The sequence below is a fragment of the Neolamprologus brichardi genome, chromosome 17, assembly GCF_056152115.1.
Source record: "Neolamprologus brichardi isolate AB-2024 chromosome 17, ASM5615211v1, whole genome shotgun sequence".
Taxonomy (NCBI): Eukaryota; Metazoa; Chordata; class Actinopteri; order Cichliformes; family Cichlidae; genus Neolamprologus; species Neolamprologus brichardi.
Window position 1 is genome coordinate 25299622 of NC_142120.1, and position 17964 is coordinate 25317585.

A 17964-nucleotide genomic window follows, 5' to 3' on the forward strand; every position below is an offset into this window, starting at 1 on the left:
TGGTCACTTTGTTCCAGCTAAAGAATTTGCTGACACGCTATGTACAGGCATTTCTGTGCAATTCAAATAAGCTAAACATAAACATTTATCACTGTTGAATATTAATAAAATTCAAAATCTTTTGACACTTCTACAGTCTAAATGACATTTCTATCCTAGTAGTGTAGATCAGTGAATCGATGTCTCGTCTCATTCACTCTCAGCATACAGCTTTTATTCAATACTGGAATTTAAGGAATAATCGTACTGTTCAACCGTATTCGTTTCACATGGTTGTTCGGGTTTTTGTTAATTGTACTGTAATTAACTTTTACATTTACGAAATTAAGTGTGTGAGAATTGGGAAGGGGAGGAATGATGAATCTGAATACAGGCAGGAGGTAAAAAGGCTGAAAAGATGGTGCAGGGATACCAGTCTCAGCATTTCATGAAGGGCAGAAACTACCTTCCACCCCTACACATTGAGGAGCAGCTGAAAAGGTGTTCAGCTTTAAGTACCTTGTTGAACATCCCTCTGAGGACCTGATCTGGAACCACAACTTTTTCTTTGTGGTTAACAAGGTGCACAGGCACACTCTACTTTCTCAGGAAGTGAAGGAACACTGGACTTGGAAACTCAGTCCTAAAACTATTCTACAGATGTGTGGTACAGAGTTCCCTGTGCTCCTGCATCACTGTGTGGCATGGAATCTGCTGTATGGCAAAGAAGATGACTCGGCCAGCGGTTGTGAAAACTACACAAAGGATTGTAAGCAGCAGCCTCCACACCGCCAAATTAATCTATACCAGCATATGTCAGAAATGTTCCCAGTTTAACACTGAAACACAGAAGGATATAGGACAAGGGCTTTATTGTATCTTTATCATCAGCAGGGGCAGATCTACAGAAATTTCCTAAATTCTAAAGACCTACACCCAAATTTTGTAAACAATAAAGTTCTATACAACTATTTACCGAAAAATGCAGCCAATGCATCTGGAGTTTTTTGTACCTCTATTTAAAACTACTAAAACAAAAATTAGACAACAATCAGGTGTCACAGTAATATGCCACACAAATTATTTGTGCCAGTGCAAAAAATAGTTTGTCTGCCACAAGACAGAGGAGAACACCACAAGCTTAAACCCTGCAGGTCTGACAAAAGGAGGTGGAAACTTACTGTAATGCTCACTCTGTCAAGAGATTATTTTTAGGTATTTTTAGATTCACCATTGATCACTAGTAATATAGATCAGATTAGAGAGAGAGAGAGAAATGCAGAAAATAAAACGCACAAAGCAAAATAAATGAATAAATAAGAAATAGAAATTCTCCAAATTTCCAAATCATGCTGAGTTATTGCTAAAAAGATTCAGTTGTATCACCCATTTAGTATAATTATTATATTATTATATTATTTTGGACATAATGGACATAATTGTCCATCATGACAACATACAAAGAAGTCTTACATACTTATTCCAAGTCAGCTTCAACAAGACTCTATCACCTTTTTTCATTGACTTTACTTTAACAGTGGTTTGTAAACACAAGGTCAACATCCAAAAGGTTTTTGAGTCTTGTTAAAGCATCATATGTTCTTTTGTTTGTTTTTGTGTTATTCAGGACTTTAATGAAAGATAAAGAGAAGGAGTCCAAGCAGCAGATGGATCATTCCCAGTCTGATAGAACAAGCGTCACTTTTGGTTGTAGAGGTGGTTGTTGCAGTTGATGTAGCAGTTGTAGCTGCAGAGCTTGTAGTTGAGGCGGTGGTTGTAGTTGTGGCGGTGGTTGTAGTTGTAGTTGGGGTAGTGGTTGTAGTTGTAGTTGGGGTGGTGGTTGTAGTTGTGGCAGTGGTTGTAGTTGTAGTTGGGGTGGTGGTTGTAGTTGGTGTGGTGGTTGTAGTTGTAGTTTGGGTGGTGGTTGTAGTTGTGGCAGTGGTTGTAGTTGTAGTTGGGGTGGTGGTTGTAGTTGGTGTGGTGGTTGCAGTTGTAGTTGGGGTGGTGGTTGTAGTTGGTGTGGTGGTTGCAGTTGTAGTTGGTGTGGTGGTTGCAGTTGTAGTTGGGGTGGTGGTTGTAGTTGTGGCGGTAGTTGTAGTTGGGGTGGTGGTTGTAGTTGGTGTGGTGGTTGTAGTTGTAGTTTGGGTGGTGGTTGTAGTTGTGGCAGTGGTTGTAGTTGTAGTTGGGGTGGTGGTTGCAGTTGTAGTTGGGGTGGTGGTTGTAGTTGGTGTGGTGGTTGCAGTTGTAGTTGGTGTGGTGGTTGCAGTTGTAGTTGGGGTGGTGGTTGTAGTTGTGGCGGTAGTTGTAGTTGGGGTGGTGGTTGTAGTTGTGGCGGTGGTTGTAGTTGTAGTTGGGGTGGTGGTTGTAGTTGTAGTTGGGGCGGTGGTTGTAGTTGTAGTTGGGGTGGTGGTTGTAGTTGTAGCGATAGTTGGGGTGGTGGTTGTAGTTGTAGCGGTAGTTGGGGTGGTGGTTGTAGTTGTAGTTGGGGTAGTGGTTGTAGTTGTAGCTGGGGTGGTGGTTGTAGTTGTAGTTGGGGTGGTGGTTGTAGTTGGGGTAGTGGTTGTAGTTGTAGCTGGGGTGGTGGTTGTAGTTGTAGTTGGGGTGGTGGTTGTAGTTGTGGCAGTGGTTGTAGTTGTAGTTGGGGTAGTGGTTGTAGTTGTAGTTGGGGTGGTGGTTGTAGTTGTAGTTGGGGTGGTGGTTGTAGTTGTGGCAGTGGTTGTAGTTGTAGTTGGGGTGGTGGTTGTAGTTGGGGTGGTGGTTGTAGTTGGTGCTGCAGAACAGGCAACACCTGATACTGTACCAACACTCTGCATGAAAGGTAGAGAACCCAGGCTTAAAGCAGCTGCACACAGGTTTTCAGATGCGCAGCCGTAACCTGGATACGTGCTGGTGCTGCTTTTGACTGCAGATCAAAAAGAAGAATTTCAGGATATGTTTTAAATTGGCTACTTTCCAGGAAGCTTAATATATTTCATGCAAAAAACAACTTAACAGCTTTTTAAAACATTAATGTGTTTGTCTGACTTCCAGGCTTGAAATTTAAAATCTAATCACAGTAACTTTCACACCCAAGGATAACATTTAGTATAAATTAGGGTAAAAGTTTCTGCTCTTTTATATGTCAGATGTGTCACAAAAGAATTTGAAATCATCTTTGATAGAAAACCGATGACACAACTGATACAACATAAAGACTTACTGGTTGATTGGAAGCATTGGTTCTCCACTCCCTGACACTGTAATGTGGAGGAGCACTGACGAGTGGAAGGGTCACAAAAGTTGCATTCTCTGCCATTATTTGACTGAGAAGCAGGAACTGAAACAGAAAAGGAGGACATTTCATTTCAGAACAGAGACTCTTACAACATCAGATTATTGTTTTTATTTCTTTATATTATTCTTTTGTTATCAATGAGCAGCGTAGTATTTAACTTACTTGGTAGAGTTGCTGAGTTGCAGTTATCTGTGTTGCAGCATTGAGCAGAAGCCAGAGCACTTTGAATACCCAGGTCGACTGAAAATGTCTGAGAGGTTACGGCTGGACACAGGGAGGAAGTTGCACATGCCTTGTAGATTTGTGTGACCGGATTTCCAGATGAAGTAGCTACAAATTCAAAGTGCAGTTTGTTAATGTTGATGGAACACAAATAGCTTCACAGTGGATGTAATTTGGTGAAAATATGAAATATGATATGAAGAAAACATTACCTAGAATGGTAGCTGTAACACACATTGGTTCCGCTGAGGAGCATGTATTTGCTACTGTGGTTGAACACGTTGAATCTAAGCAGGTTTGGCACAGAAGCGCTCCAGCTGCAATCAGGAGAGAAACACAAAAATGATGATCACAATTTAAATATATAGCAAATATGAGATGTTTTGAAAGTTCAGATTGGGTTACAGCAGGTTACAGTTGAGTCAATTCTACTCGCTAACTTTGGAAAAAAAATTACAATGTAAGATTTAAATAAAAGATTTGGAGCTTTAAATTAGACTCTCTTCTACCTGCAGGTGAAATGAGTGTAGTTACCTGTGGTGGAGAGTGCCCAGAGGAGAAACAGAGAAAACGGCAGCTTCATTGTGATGAACAGGTCAGTTCTGCAGATTAGTTTCCCTGGACTGTGATACTAGGGCTGAGGAGCACCACTGCACTTTATATACTGAACAGGATGACCTCACATTTGTATGTGATTACATTTTTACAGCATGACCATTCATACAATTAAATCTTCTTTCGTCATATCATTATGTCACAGCACCTTACCACACCTTTCTTCATCAATTCAACAACAAGTATTCGTGCATCACAAAAAACACAGGAATTATTTTTTACATTATTACATTTTTAACAAATGTGAATGACCTTGCGTCTTGTGTCATTAAGCCATCATCTTTAATTTTGACTTTGAAACCATAATTGACTTTTTGTTCATACAGTTCAATTTGTTTATAACAGCTGACACTTCCAAATAAAATCAGGACCAAATGTTATGAAACAACCCTGGAATAACTTTTCTACAACTGATGAAGATCAAGCCTAAATGCTTTACATCAAGTATTGTCCTCTACATATACTACTTATGATAAATGGTGTCTAAATAGATCAGGGGTTATCAACTACATTTGTCCAAGGACCAGAATTTTATCAGCACACACTGTGAGGACCAGATGCTCTCATAAAGTAACTAAAGTAACATAAACATAACATAAAGTAGCTCACATGACCTGTACTGCAGTAAGTCACTAGAGAGCGACTGCAGTATTTTAGGCTTCATATTTGTGAGGCTAATAATGCACACAGTGCTTTAGTTTGTGGAGTTGGCCTGAATATATTACATGCATGAAAAAATGTCATTCCTCAAGAGCCTTAAGTGTTGTGCAATTTGATACAATTTCATACCAAAGCTGAAATTTCTTAGGTCTTGAACAGCCTGGCGAAACTTGCAGTTTTGGAATCTGTGCTTTCTGAGTGAACTCTGGCGATTCTGTGGAAACAGGCAGAAGTGTTTAACAGGTTAAAGTAGTAGTAGAAAGTTAATGCAGAAAACCATAGCTTTAATGAAGAATGGACTGATACGTATGTACTCATAGTGCAAACCTTTAGAAATGCTGTACCTGGGTGCCTCATTTGTAAACAAAGAGTCACAGTTGCTAAATAATAATGTCGTTTATAAAGATAGGCTAACAAGTTCCTCTGAAGACAGAGAAATCATGGGACAAAAGAGGGACAAAACTCAGAGATCCTACAGAGGTCAAGATAAAACAAAAGAAAGAAGTGCAAAAAGAACTATTAAATTGCTAACAAATGTTGTGTTTTTAATCTCAAAATCAATATATCTGAAAAAAACAGTGATCATTGTAGATGTCTATTTAATCAGCTTATACTACATAACAGTTTTCATTCCTACTTGAATGCCAGTTGTTGACCATTTCAATATGAAAACTTGATTTTACTCACTAACACAGTACAAACAGTGTGGTGTGAAATCTGTTTGATTTTATGTGTAAGTTGAAAGAAAATCATCAGATGTTCCTTGACGCAAGAACTAACAGTCATGACTGGGAGGTAACTGTCTGAATAAAATATAAAACATGTTAATCACTCTTTATTATCATTATTATCACCTGCTTCATTCTTTCCTGTAGATCTGGTTTGTTGAGAAACTGACGGCTTTGTGACCAATGGTGTAAAACCTGCTGCAGGTGTGGCAGCTGTCTTACCTGATCAAGATCAATACTTGAACCGTGGAGTAACTTTATTTTTACTCAGCTACTGTACTGAAATGTCTTTTAGCTCAAACATTGATGATTTTCTGGTTTATGCTTCTATGCTTTGTACATTTTGCTCTTACACGCTTCAAACAGCCAAGAAATCATCTAAACCTCATGATCTACCATCTCAAATGTTTTCCAAAACCATCATGAAGCACAACTGACGCTGTACTCTGTCATAGTGTTGTGCTACTCTCTGAATTTACCACACCTGCTGTTGTTGAACAGATGTCATTGCCGCGCTCTCTTTGTAACATAATAATAGCACTATTCAAATCAAACATACAGCATGTTATTTATCAAGTATGATCATTTGTCACACACACCTTCTTTTTGTTCTATTATGGACTAACACAGAAATAACGCAAACATCTGAAACACTACTGTGTGACAAACATGAACTATAAAAGGAATTTTTTTGACTGAAACTGCAGGGGAAAAAACATAATGTCCAGCTTGAAATGGACATTTTCAACGAATGGCTGTGCAACTGTCCAACTGTGCATGGAATAAAATAAAATATAAACAGGGCAGCAAGAATAAATAACAGATATGAGGAATATATGCATCCTCACTTAGATATTCCTGTTCTCCAGTTGGCTCAGCATTCTGTGAAGGGTGATGATGATGGCATCCTCCGTGAACTGATTTAGTTTATACACAAACTGATTGTGGTCAAGAGAGGGAGATAGGCAGCCTCTGATGTGCTGAGAACTTTTCGTCTTCTAGTGGGTCATGTACTCTTCTCAGCTCCATAGAGCCCTATTGGCTAAACCAAACCAGTTCTTATGCCTTCAACTGACTGGTTTGCTAATTAGTCAGTGGTAGTCTGTGGAGGCATATCCATGGAGGGACCTCGACAAGCTAGGCAACGGCAGCCTGACTGCTATTAGGTATCATCAAGAAATCCTTGGGCCCATTGTCAGACCCTACTCTGTTGCTGTGCGTCCTGGTTCCTCCTGGTGCCCGTCAATGCCCAGCCTCAGCATTATTATTAACCTCATGCAGCATCTCAGTGATGCCGTGAACAAAGCATGTCTTAACATTACAGGCGTACAAACTACTGATACTGATACTAATGCTGCATTGAAAATTTCTGCAAAATGAACTAGCCTGCAGCATAATTTTGTTCACTTTGATTTTAAATGTGTCTTTTATTTGAGAGATATACAGCAAAAAAATCCCATTGAGATGGGGCATTTTCAAAATTGTTTCTTTAATGTTTTTGAGCAATGCGTATATACAAATACTAGTGTTATGTCTAAGGAATTTACAAAAATGTACATTTTTATTTTCTTTTTTTCTATTAAAATGTATTTAATATCTTCAACCTTTCCCTCTCTCCGTCTGTAGTCCCAGCCTGCTTCAAAATGGCCACCATCGTCCCTGTACCCAAATCCTCCACCATCTCCTCATTGAATGACTGGCGACCTGTAGCCCTGACCCCCATCGTGAGCAAATGCTTCAAGAAGCTGGTCAGGGACTTCGTTTGCTCTGCACTACCCGACTCACTGGACCCTCTACAATTCGCATACCGCCACAACAGGTCCACTGATGATGCCATAGCCCTGACACTACATACTGCCCTGTCACACCTGGAGAAGAGAGACACGTATGTGAGAATGCTGTTTGTCGATTACAGCTCAGCATTCAATACCATCATTCCCTCGAAGCTGGACAGGAAACTGCAGGATCTAGGACTGAGCAGCTCCCTCTGCAGCTGGATCCTTAACTTCCTGTCTGACAGACGCCAAGTGGTCAGACTGGGCAGCATCACCTCATCCCCCATCACACTGAACACTGGTGCTCCACAAGGGTGTGTACTGAGCCCTCTCCTGTACTCACTCTACACCTACGACTGCACGGCCACTAGAACCTCCAACATCATTGTGAAGTTTGCGGATGACACTACAGTGGTGGGTCTTATCACCAACAGTGATGAGATGGCCTACAGGGAGGAGGTCAGCGCCCTGACCTACTGGTGTCAAGACAACCATCTCACCCTCAACGTCGCAAAGACAAAGGAGTTGATAGTGGACTTCCGGAGGTGCAGAGAAGTACACACCCCCATCACCATCAACGGCGCTGCTGTGGAGAGAGTGAGCAGCTTCCGCTTCCTTGGTGTACATCTGGCTGAAGATCTTACATGGTCGGTACACACAAACAAAACAGTGAAGAAGGCGCAACAGCGCCACTTCTTTCTCAGGAGACTGAAAAGATTCGGCATGAGCTCCCGCATCCTCAGGACCTTCTATCGCTGTGCCATTAAGAGCATCCTCACTGGATGCATCACCACCTGGTACGGCAACAGCACCGCTTACAACCGCAAAGCTCTCCAGAGAGTGGTGCGGTGCTCTGAACGGATAATTGGAGGTGAGCTTCCCTCCCTCCAGGACATCTACAGGAAGCGGTGCCTGAGGAAAGCGGGGAGGATCATCAAGGACTCCAGTCACCCCAGCCATAAACTGTTCAGACTACTTCCATCAGGAAGGAGGTTCTGCAGCATCCGGTCCTGTACCAGCAGACTGAGAGACAGCTTTTTCCATCAGGCCATCAGACTGCTGAACACTTCATAGACACCTCACTACTGGAACTTCAACATTATGCACTCCATACTGTATATAAATGCCACTGGTTTTGCACAATATCCAACTACCAACCTCTGTATATTTTATATATTTATTTTATTTTTACTCTATTTAATTTGTAAAATATGTATACACACACACACACACACACACACACACGTAGATATACATATTTAGTATACACATTCAGTAATATGCATACACTCTTATATTGTACATATATTTATTTATTCATATAATTCTCAGATTTAGCCATTCTTATATTTGCTTGTTCTTATGTTATTGTACTTTGCACACCTCTGTTGCTTGTGAAGCTCGCACACAAGAATTTCACTCACATGTACTGTACCAGTGTACCTGCACATGTGATGTGACAATAAAAGTGATTTGATTTGATTAATATGAGTAATATACCAACACTTCAATGGAAGCGCTTATATTTTTCAGAAACACTGGCAGAGTCACATTGTATTTTTGCTCTGTAAAATCTGCCACCATCAGGATGCAGTGTTGCTGTCAGTGAGCCTGTACTAGAAAGAGAGGGCGCAGAATTGTTTACGACTATTCTCTGGCTCATAATGTTGACCTGGACTTTGTTGACTTTTGTTTGATATCTTTATTAGAATGCTTTTGGAAAGAAATTAATTTGGTTAAAGAAGTTATTTATAAAGTCACATTTGGAATAGTAGATGTGACACAACAACTTAGTCATTACGTTACAGTCAAATGAAGACAAACTGAGTCTAAGGTTTGTCTGTGGATGGGCAAAACTTTGCTAGATCCGTCCCTGCACAAGTTACCAGCCGTCAGCTACATAGAAAAGGATCCTGGTGTTATTTGTCTCTCAGAAACAGTTCATAACTTCCCTTCAACTCATTCATGTCACCTGAAAGGTAAACCTGTTTCTCCATCACCTGTTCAGCTCTGATGATTCAGTAAGGACATCTCCTGGTTTCATCCTCATGTTTCCCTCTCACCAGATATACAAACCAATATCATGACCAGCAGCCTTTACAGCTGTAGCTCCAGCAAACATCTAGAAATTAATATTAAATAAATTCTAACAACAGCTGATCAAGCTTAAACGTGCTGCTGTTGTTTAGCGCAACATCCGCCGGTTTCTGCTTTCTGGCGCAAAGTGGGCGATAAACAAACACGAGAGAAAAGCCGATCAGCTGATCATTGATCAGTTTCATGATTGAAGTAGCAGCAGGAGAGAGAGGGTGAGAATGAGAGAAGAAGAGGCAGCTGCAGCGTAATAACGCAGAATAACTCCAGCTTTGTGTCTTTTTTTCTATTCTAGCTAAAGTCCGGGACAAATCGCGTTTCTTTTCAGCTCAATGCGAAACGCGTAATATTTTTTCTGAATATGGGATGATTCACTATCAGTAACATCATAGCACCCACCCAGCTGTATAGAAAGTCCGTCATGCTAGCTAGTACGCAGTACAAGTTATTGTAACTGACTGTAGAATAGAATAGAATAGAATAGAATAGCCTTTATTGTCATTGTACAAAGTACAACGAAATTGGAGTGCCACTCCCTTGGTGCAAAATGCAAAATAAATATAAACAGAATGGAGGAATTGAATGTCATAATGCTGTTCGCCAGTAGTGAACGAGAACGAGATACCAGTTCATTGATCCACACCACTAAGATCTACAGCAATGACATGAGAATGTCATTCAGACGGGAGAAGGTAGTCAGAACTGAGGGGATTGCACTACCAGAAGACAACATCGCAGACATAAGAAAAGCTACAAGTACCTTGGAATCCCACAGGTACATGGGACCCATGGCGAGGCTGCTAGGAAAGTCACAACAATGAAATACCTACCGAGAAAAAGGCCTGAGGAGTCAGCTAAATGGGAAGTACAAAATCTGGCCAACCGACACATATTGGTCTTTAGATACCCTTTAGATACCCTGCTGAGATATTAAGTTGGCCAAAGGAGGAGACAGAAGCCACTGACATCAAGACAAGAAAATGCTTTACTATGCATGAGGGGTTTCACTCAGAGTCCAGTACCCCGAGCTGTACGCTAAGCGGCAGTAAGGTGACCAGGGACTAGTGAGTGTAAGAACCACTGTCCAGGATGAAACACAAAAAATCCATGAGTACACCAGGGAGATGGCCACAACTGATCAGGTGCTTGAATACCTCAGTGAATACCTCAAGGAGCAGAAACTGGGGAAAGAAAAGGAGCAAGAAGAACCTTCATGGAAGGTTACTTCCATCTAGCCATCTGAGCTGAATTCATCATATATAGGTTGTTTCTGAGTGACATTGCCGAAGGATAATCTACGATTCAGATAGCTTTCACAACTCTTATCATTACTCTTACTCATAGCTCTTAAAGCTACATTTTGTACCATAAGTGTGTGGATTTTTGTGCCATTACTTTAACAGCCAGTACGGATTGGAGGATATATCAACGCACACAATCATTACCAAACACAGGTTGGACACCATGGAAATGTTTCTGTTTTTATTTCTTCATTTTGTATTGTATTCTGTTTGGCCTAAGTATGACCACCAGCATAACATGACAAAAACAAAACAAGAAATAAAATTCATATCAGTTTCAAACAGATTTTTTTCTTGTGTTTATTTATATATTTTTGATTTATAAATCTGATTTTATTTATTTTGTTACTGGTTTTACATTGAGAGCCCTTTATGCAGAATCCCTTATGCAGTAGATTGTTCATCCCTGTAAAGTCTTTAGTATTGTTTCAGTTAAATCTTCATTATATTCAGATATTGATACTATTTTTCCTGCTACAAAAGAAAATATGCAGAAAGTATGATATATCGAGTAAATATTGGTATGTATGCAGTTTTTTTAATTTGTTTTATATTGATACCTTTTTATTGTACCTCGGCTTCAGACAGACTCCAGCCTCTTTTATCTAAATCTGGATTTCGTAAGCCAAATCAGGTCTTGAAAAAGGGGTTTTCTGAGCCTTTCTGATGCTTCACAAGGTGTATCAAGCCTTTTTGTTTTCTTCTAATAGATAATATAGATGAGTCCAGATAGAAGATGAACGTGGTAGTTGTTGTTGGAGCAGTATTACGCAAATTGTTATTACAACAGCTGACGTTCCAAAGATTCAAGACAGGGAGACTTAAAAGGCTGGACACTGCTGTACAGATGTTTTCAGACATGCAGTTCTTGACTGGAACTGAAGTGCTGATACCTGATAGCACTGTAGATAAAAATCATCATTTCAGATTTTAATCTTTATAGAAATATTTTTTTTCCTCATTTTCCTCAAATCAGAAGGAAGTATTTAAAGATGCTTTAAGCAAAAACCCTCTCCAGTATGAAATTGCAACATTAACCAGCAGGGTGTGTTTTACCAGTGGGTGTGTAAGGTGTTTTATGACGTAGCAGCCTAGCTAAAATAGCTTCCTTATTTCGTCAAGAGCCTTTTCCCAGGCCAACCTAGTAAATACAAACACGTTCTTAATGGGTTGTATTGACTCAGCATACCATCATGTGGTACAAATTGGTATTACATTAAACCAAAAACACTTGAACAGATATTTTGGACATAAAATCACACATGTTGTTTTTAAACATGCTGGTGAAAGCTTTAGTTAAATTTCCAAGGTTTTCAACAATTATAAAATATATATTTACAATAAGTACTTAAAAAAATCTGTTTCAAAATAGAAACTAAAATATCTAAAAATAGACAAATACACTTCTTCATTCTTACAGCAGTCTCATTTTGTAAAAATTCTCAAGATGTCCAGATAATGTTTTTCCCTTGTGGCCACTATTCTAATCCATCTGTTCTATTTGTCATCTTCTGGGAACTTTTTTTTTTTACTGATTTTAACAAGAATTTTGTGAGAAACTTTGCTGGAAGAGTAAACAAATGTTGGCGTGTAAAGCATTATTTTAGGTACACCAGTTGGATTCATCTCACTGAGACAAGACAATTCATCAATTCATGTCCAAGCCATTCGCCTTTACCTACTAAAAAGCTGTCAAACATAAAATGAGGATGTGAGCCCAGCAAGTCAAATATTGTAAAGTGACAGGAAGAACACACTGTAGCCCGTTTAATGACGGAGCAGAATGGAGTCTAACAGAAAGGGGGAAAAAACAGTGCCAGAGAATTTCAAATATATTCATAATATTAAAAAAGAATACAGCTGGTTTCCCAGACATCCATTAAGCCAAGTACTAAACTAGAAGAAAACTTCAGTCAAGCTCTCCACTGAAAAACATTTTAGTTTGAGACCTTATCCATCTCAGGAAAACTAAGCCTAAGACTGTGGATTCAAACTGTATCCAACATAAGCCATAGAGTATAAACTCAGTGTTGCTCTTGCACCTTGTACTGCCACACTTTTACTTCCCTGTACTGCACTATACTGAGACATAACTTAAGACACAACCGCTGTGGTCCCTACATTAACAACTGGTATGTATGCAGTACCTCTAACCACTCGAACCAATGCAGGGGACGCTAAAAGTCCAGCAGGCAAATTAACATCATTGGGTTCAAATAACACGGTAGCACCTGAATATTGCTCAGAACAGGTGGCGGCCACTATTTTCATTACACCACCTGAAATGCAACATGCTCGCTTACCTCTCACTCTCACATGGCCAGACAAATCCGGTGGGGCTCTTGTACTAACATCATGACACTTTTGCAGTGCATGCACAAGGGATTTAGGGGCCTCTGTGACAGAGCCCAAACTAAACAATGCTTCACCATGTTTAAATCTATGGTTTAAATCATTTGCATGTTTGGGTTGGATTGGTTGTTACTTCATATCAATAGCACCTTGAGCAAAATAATCAAAAATCAAAAAATGTATTCCCCTCTCATTTTTGTCAGAAGGCCAGTTGCCTTGTATGTGAAGTGGACCCACAAGTCTTTTTTTTTTAACTCAGTAATTCTACCCACAAGGGCTCAGCAGGGAGTGAGAGTCACAGGTGTGGAGCCTACTGCAACAGAAGGAGAGGCGGATTATTATCAGGCAGAGAATACCAAAAGCAAGATGAGTCATTACTAGAGATAATGCTTACTTGGAAAGTGATCAGTAATGTGCTCTGAGGGGGATGCAACCAGGTGAGTATGGAGTTGAGAGGCGAAATGAATGAGCCAAGATGTCCGACATTTTCTTCCTGTTGCAGTGATCTGGCTGAGCAGAGGGGCAGCCAGGTAAGATGTCTGAGCATTGTGTTCTTCCAGACCACTGAGGAAAAGCATCCTGCAGAGAAATTAAGGAGGTGAGTTTTGGATGCTAATGCTGTGCCTTAGGACTGCCCTCCTTTGGAGATCTCAGATTTTGTTCCTGGGACCTGTTAAAGCCACTTGCCCACTTTGAAGGTCCTCCGGTTACCTCAGAAACCAGTGTTGCCTTCAAACTCCACATCTTCTTGAGCTCCTCTCTCAGCCCTTGGTATTTCTGGAGCTTCTCACATTTCTTTTTCCTGATGCTGTTATCTGTTAATATAGCTACATCTGTTACTATGGCCAATTTCTTCTGCTTGTCCACCACTACTTTGTCTGGTTGCTTAGCCATCACCAGTTTGTCTGTCTTTATCTGGAAGTCTCACACAATCTTCGCTCAGTCATGCTCGATCACCCTAGGAGACATATCGCATTTTAAACTGGAATGAACTGGAACTTCCAGGCCATAGTCAGCATAGATGTTACTGTATATTATGCAGGCCAGTTGGTTATGGTGCTCCATGTATGCCCTGCCTAATATGACCCTGCTGTTATGTGCTGGATTGTCTCAGGGTCATCTTTGCACAGCGTGCACCTTGGGACTTGCTTGGAGCGGTAGAACCACACCTATGCTTAGAGCTTGTTTCTGTACTACCATTTGTAGTGCCTCTGTGCTGTCTTTCAATCCAGCTTTGTCCAGGCACTGGTAGGATTTTTCTGCCACTTCTTCTAACAGCTGGTGGTACATGCTATACAGGGGTCTGTCCTTCCAAGGGTCTGTCCTCTTGTGCCTCTTCTTTCCCTGGTTTCTGGCGCCTGAGATAATCACTAAGCAAAATATCAGTTGTGGTCACCTCCCTGATTTATTTATGGATTTCTTTGTTTCATTGTGGGTAATGGTTCTAACACTCAGTCTTACTACTCCTTGGGCACCTTCCATCTGCTGAACCTACCCTACAGTCTCAGGATACTGGACTTGGGATGAATCCCTCCGTGCATAGTGAGGTGGTTCCTTGTTAGTGGCTTCTATCTCCTCCTTTGGCCAGCTGATAATTCCAGCAAGGTATATGATCACCAGCAGGACGTAGGTATTGATTGCCCACTTGTTGTTCTTCCCATTCAACTGACTCCTCAGGATTTGCCTTACTCTCTGCAGATATTTGGCTGTTGCAGCTTTCCGAGGGGCCTCCTGGGGTGGGTGCTAGGCCATGTGATGGCTGTAGCTTAAGAGGTAAAAAGTGACTCCCAAGCTAGGCAAGTGGCTCCAGCAGATCCCAGAACAACATCCGAGATCACTGTAAGGACTCTCAAGCTCCCAGGCCTCTGGTAGAGGACCTGAGCTTGAAGGACAGACCGGCCGCAAGGGTTAGAGGGAAAACTTTTTGTTTAGATCCTAATTTATTCCACACCAGAAATTGCATTTTTTTTAAATTACATTTCACATAAAGTTTTAAAAAGGCATTTCTTGTTTTTTTAAACATTTAATTATATTATTTGGATACCTCAGTATCATTAAAATGTCACGGCTGGAGCAGCAGTCGTGTTGTGGAATGAAAGGAGGACCCAAAATGCAGGCAGCCGACTGATGATATGAGTGAGAGTTTATTTACAGGTGACAGTGGCAGGAACAGCCAACGAATCATGAGACATACTAATGGAAACCTAAAATGGGAAAACTAAAGAGCAACTAGAAATCCTCAGGACACGGGGTGAAAGGCAGAGAGACGCAGACTGACGGAGGATACCAAAAACGCAGAGAAACACAGATGAACGCAGACGAGCCGACAACGAACACAGACCGACACCCACTAAATATACACACACAAGGTAATTGGGTAATCACACAAAGGAGGGGAGAACAACTGATCCTAATACACTAGGGATACGCTACACTAGGGATGGCAAGAGATTATTTTTAGGTATTTTTAGATTCACCATTGATCACTAGTAATATAGATCAGATTAGAGAGAGAGAGAGAAATGCAGAAAATAAAAAGCACAAAGCAAAATAAATGAATAAATAAGAAATAGAAATTCTCCAAATTTCCAAATCATGCTGAGTTATTGCTAAAAAGATTCAGTTGTATCACCCATTTAGTATAATTATTATATTATTATATTATTTTGGACATAATGGACATAATTGTCCATCATGACAACATACAAAGAAGTCTTACATACTTATTCCAAGTCAGCTTCAACAAGACTCTATCACCTTTTTTCATTGACTTTACTTTAACAGTGGTTTGTAAACACAAGGTCAACATCCAAAAGGTTTTTGAGTCTTGTTAAAGCATCATATGTTCTTTTGTTTGTTTTTGTGTTATTCAGGACTTTAATGAAAGATAAAGAGAAGGAGTCCAAGCAGCAGATGGATCATTCCCAGTCTGATAGAACAAGCGTCACTTTTGGTTGTAGAGGTGGTTGTTGCAGTTGATGTAGCAGTTGTAGCTGCAGAGCTTGTAGTTGAGGCGGTGGTTGTAGTTGAGGCGGTGGTTGTAGTTGTGGCGGTGGTTGTAGTTGTAGTTGGGGTGGTGGTTGTAGTTGTGGCAGTGGTTGTAGTTGTAGTTGGGGTGGTGGTTGTAGTTGGGGTGGTGGTTGCAGATGTAGTTGGGGTGGTGGTTGTAGTTGGGGCAGTGGTTGTAAGTGTAGTTGGGGTGGTGGTTGTAGTTGTGGCGGTAGTTGTAGTTGGGGTGGTGGTTGTAGTTGTGGCGGTGGTTGTAGTTGTAGTTGGGGCGGTGGTTGTAGTTGTAGTTGGGGTGGTGGTTGTAGTTGTAGCGGTAGTTGGGGTGGTGGTTGTAGTTGTAGTTGGGGTAGTGGTTGTAGTTGTAGCTGGGGTGGTGGTTGTAGTTGTAGTTGGGGTGGTGGTTGTAGTTGGGGTAGTGGTTGTAGTTGTAGCTGGGGTGGTGGTTGTAGTTGTAGTTGGGGTATTGGTTGTAGTTGTGGCAGTGGTTGTAGTTGTAGTTGGGGTGGTGGTTGTAGTTGTGGCGGTAGTTGTAGTTGGGGTGGTGGTTGTAGTTGTAGTTGGGGTGGTGGTTGTAGTTATAGTTGGGGTGGTGGCTGTAGTTGTTGCGATGGTTGTAGTTGTAGTTGGGGCAGCAGTTGTAGTTGGTGCTGTAGAACAGGCAACACCTGATACTGTACCAACACTCTGCATGAAAGGTAGAGAACCCAGGCTTAAAGCAGCTGCACACAGGTTTTCAGATGCGCAGCCGTAACCTGGATACGTGCTGGTGCTGCTTTTGACTGCAGATCAAAAAGAAGAATTTCAGGATATGTTTTAAATTGGCTACTTTCCAGGAAGCTTAATATATTTCATGCAAAAAACAACTTAACAGCTTTTTAAAACGTTAATGTGTTTGTCTGACTTCCAGTCTTGAAATTTAAAATCTTATCACAGTAACTTTCACACCCAAGGATAACATTTAGTATAAATTAGGGTAAAAGTTTTCGCTGTTTTATATGTCAGATGTGTCACAAAAGAATTTGAAATCATCTTTGATAGAAAACCGATGACACAACTGATACAACATAAAGACTCACTGGTTGATTGGAAGCATTTGTTCTCCACTCCCTGACACTGTAATGTGGAGGAGCACTGACGAGTGGAAGGGTCACAAAAGTTGCATTCTCTGCCATTATTTGACTGAGAAGCAGGATCTGAAACAGAAAAGGAGGACATTTCATTTCAGAACAGAGACTCTTACAACATCAGATTATTGTTTTTATTTCTTTATATTATTCTTTTGTCATCAATGAGCAGCGTAGTATTTAACTTACTTGGTAGAGTTGCTGAGTTGCAGTTATCTGTGTTGCAGCATTGAGCAGAAGCCAGAGCACTTTGAAAACCCAGGTCGACTGAAAATGTCTGAGGGGTTATGGCTGGACACAGGGAGGAAGTTGCACATGCCTTGTAGATTTGTTTTGTCGTAGTTCCAGATGAAGTAGCTACAAAGGCAAAGTGCAGTTTGTTAATGTTGATGGAACACAAATAGCTTCACAGTGGATGTAATTTGGTGAAAATATGAAATATGATATGAGAAAACATTACCTAGAATGGTAGCTGTAACACACATTGGTTCCGCTGAGGAGCATGTATTTGCTACTGTGGTTGAACACGTTGAATCTAAGCAGGTTTGGCACAGAAGCGCTCCAGCTGCAATCAGGAGAGAAACACAAAAATGATGATCACAATTTAAATATATAGCAAATATGAGATGTTTTGAAAGTTCAGATTGGGTTACAGCAGGTTGCAGTTGAGTCAATTCTACTCGCTAACTTTGGAAAAAAAATTACAATGTAAGATTTAAATAAAAGATTTGGAGCTTTAAATTAGACTCTCTTCTACCTGCAGGTGAAATGAGTGTAGTTACCTGTGGTGGAGAGTGCCCAGAGGAGAAACAGAGAAAACGGCAGCTTCAT

General features: G+C 40.7%; 1 protein-coding gene across 1 annotated transcript; it reads right to left on the reverse strand.

Moving 5' to 3' along the window:
• Positions 1-1610: 1610 nt before the first annotated feature.
• LOC148097946 (uncharacterized) lies at positions 1611-17964 on the reverse strand. The gene is made up of 10 exons (XM_087831077.1): positions 17916-17964; positions 17594-17698; positions 17323-17490; positions 17086-17202; positions 15949-16788; positions 14138-14358; positions 13692-13915; positions 13395-13579; positions 3179-3295; positions 1611-2881 (listed from the first exon to the last, which is right to left on the reverse strand). The coding sequence occupies exons 1-10, from the start codon at positions 17962-17964 to the stop codon at positions 1611-1613; spliced, it is 3297 nt and encodes a 1098-aa protein (XP_087687203.1).

Excerpts from the sequence above, each read along its gene's own strand:
- LOC148097946 (XM_087831077.1), bottom strand. The coding sequence starts at position 17,964 with ATGAAGCTGCCGTTTTCTCTGTTTCTCCTCTGGGCACTCTCCACCACA. Across the intron at positions 17,491-17,593 it reads TGTTACAGCTACCATTCTAG|CTACTTCATCTGGAACTACG; the intron begins GTAATGTTTTCT and ends TTGCCTTTGTAG. Across the intron at positions 14,359-15,948 it reads AACCACCTCTACAACCAAAA|GCGCCAGAAACCAGGGAAAG; the intron begins GTGACGCTTGTT and ends TGATTATCTCAG.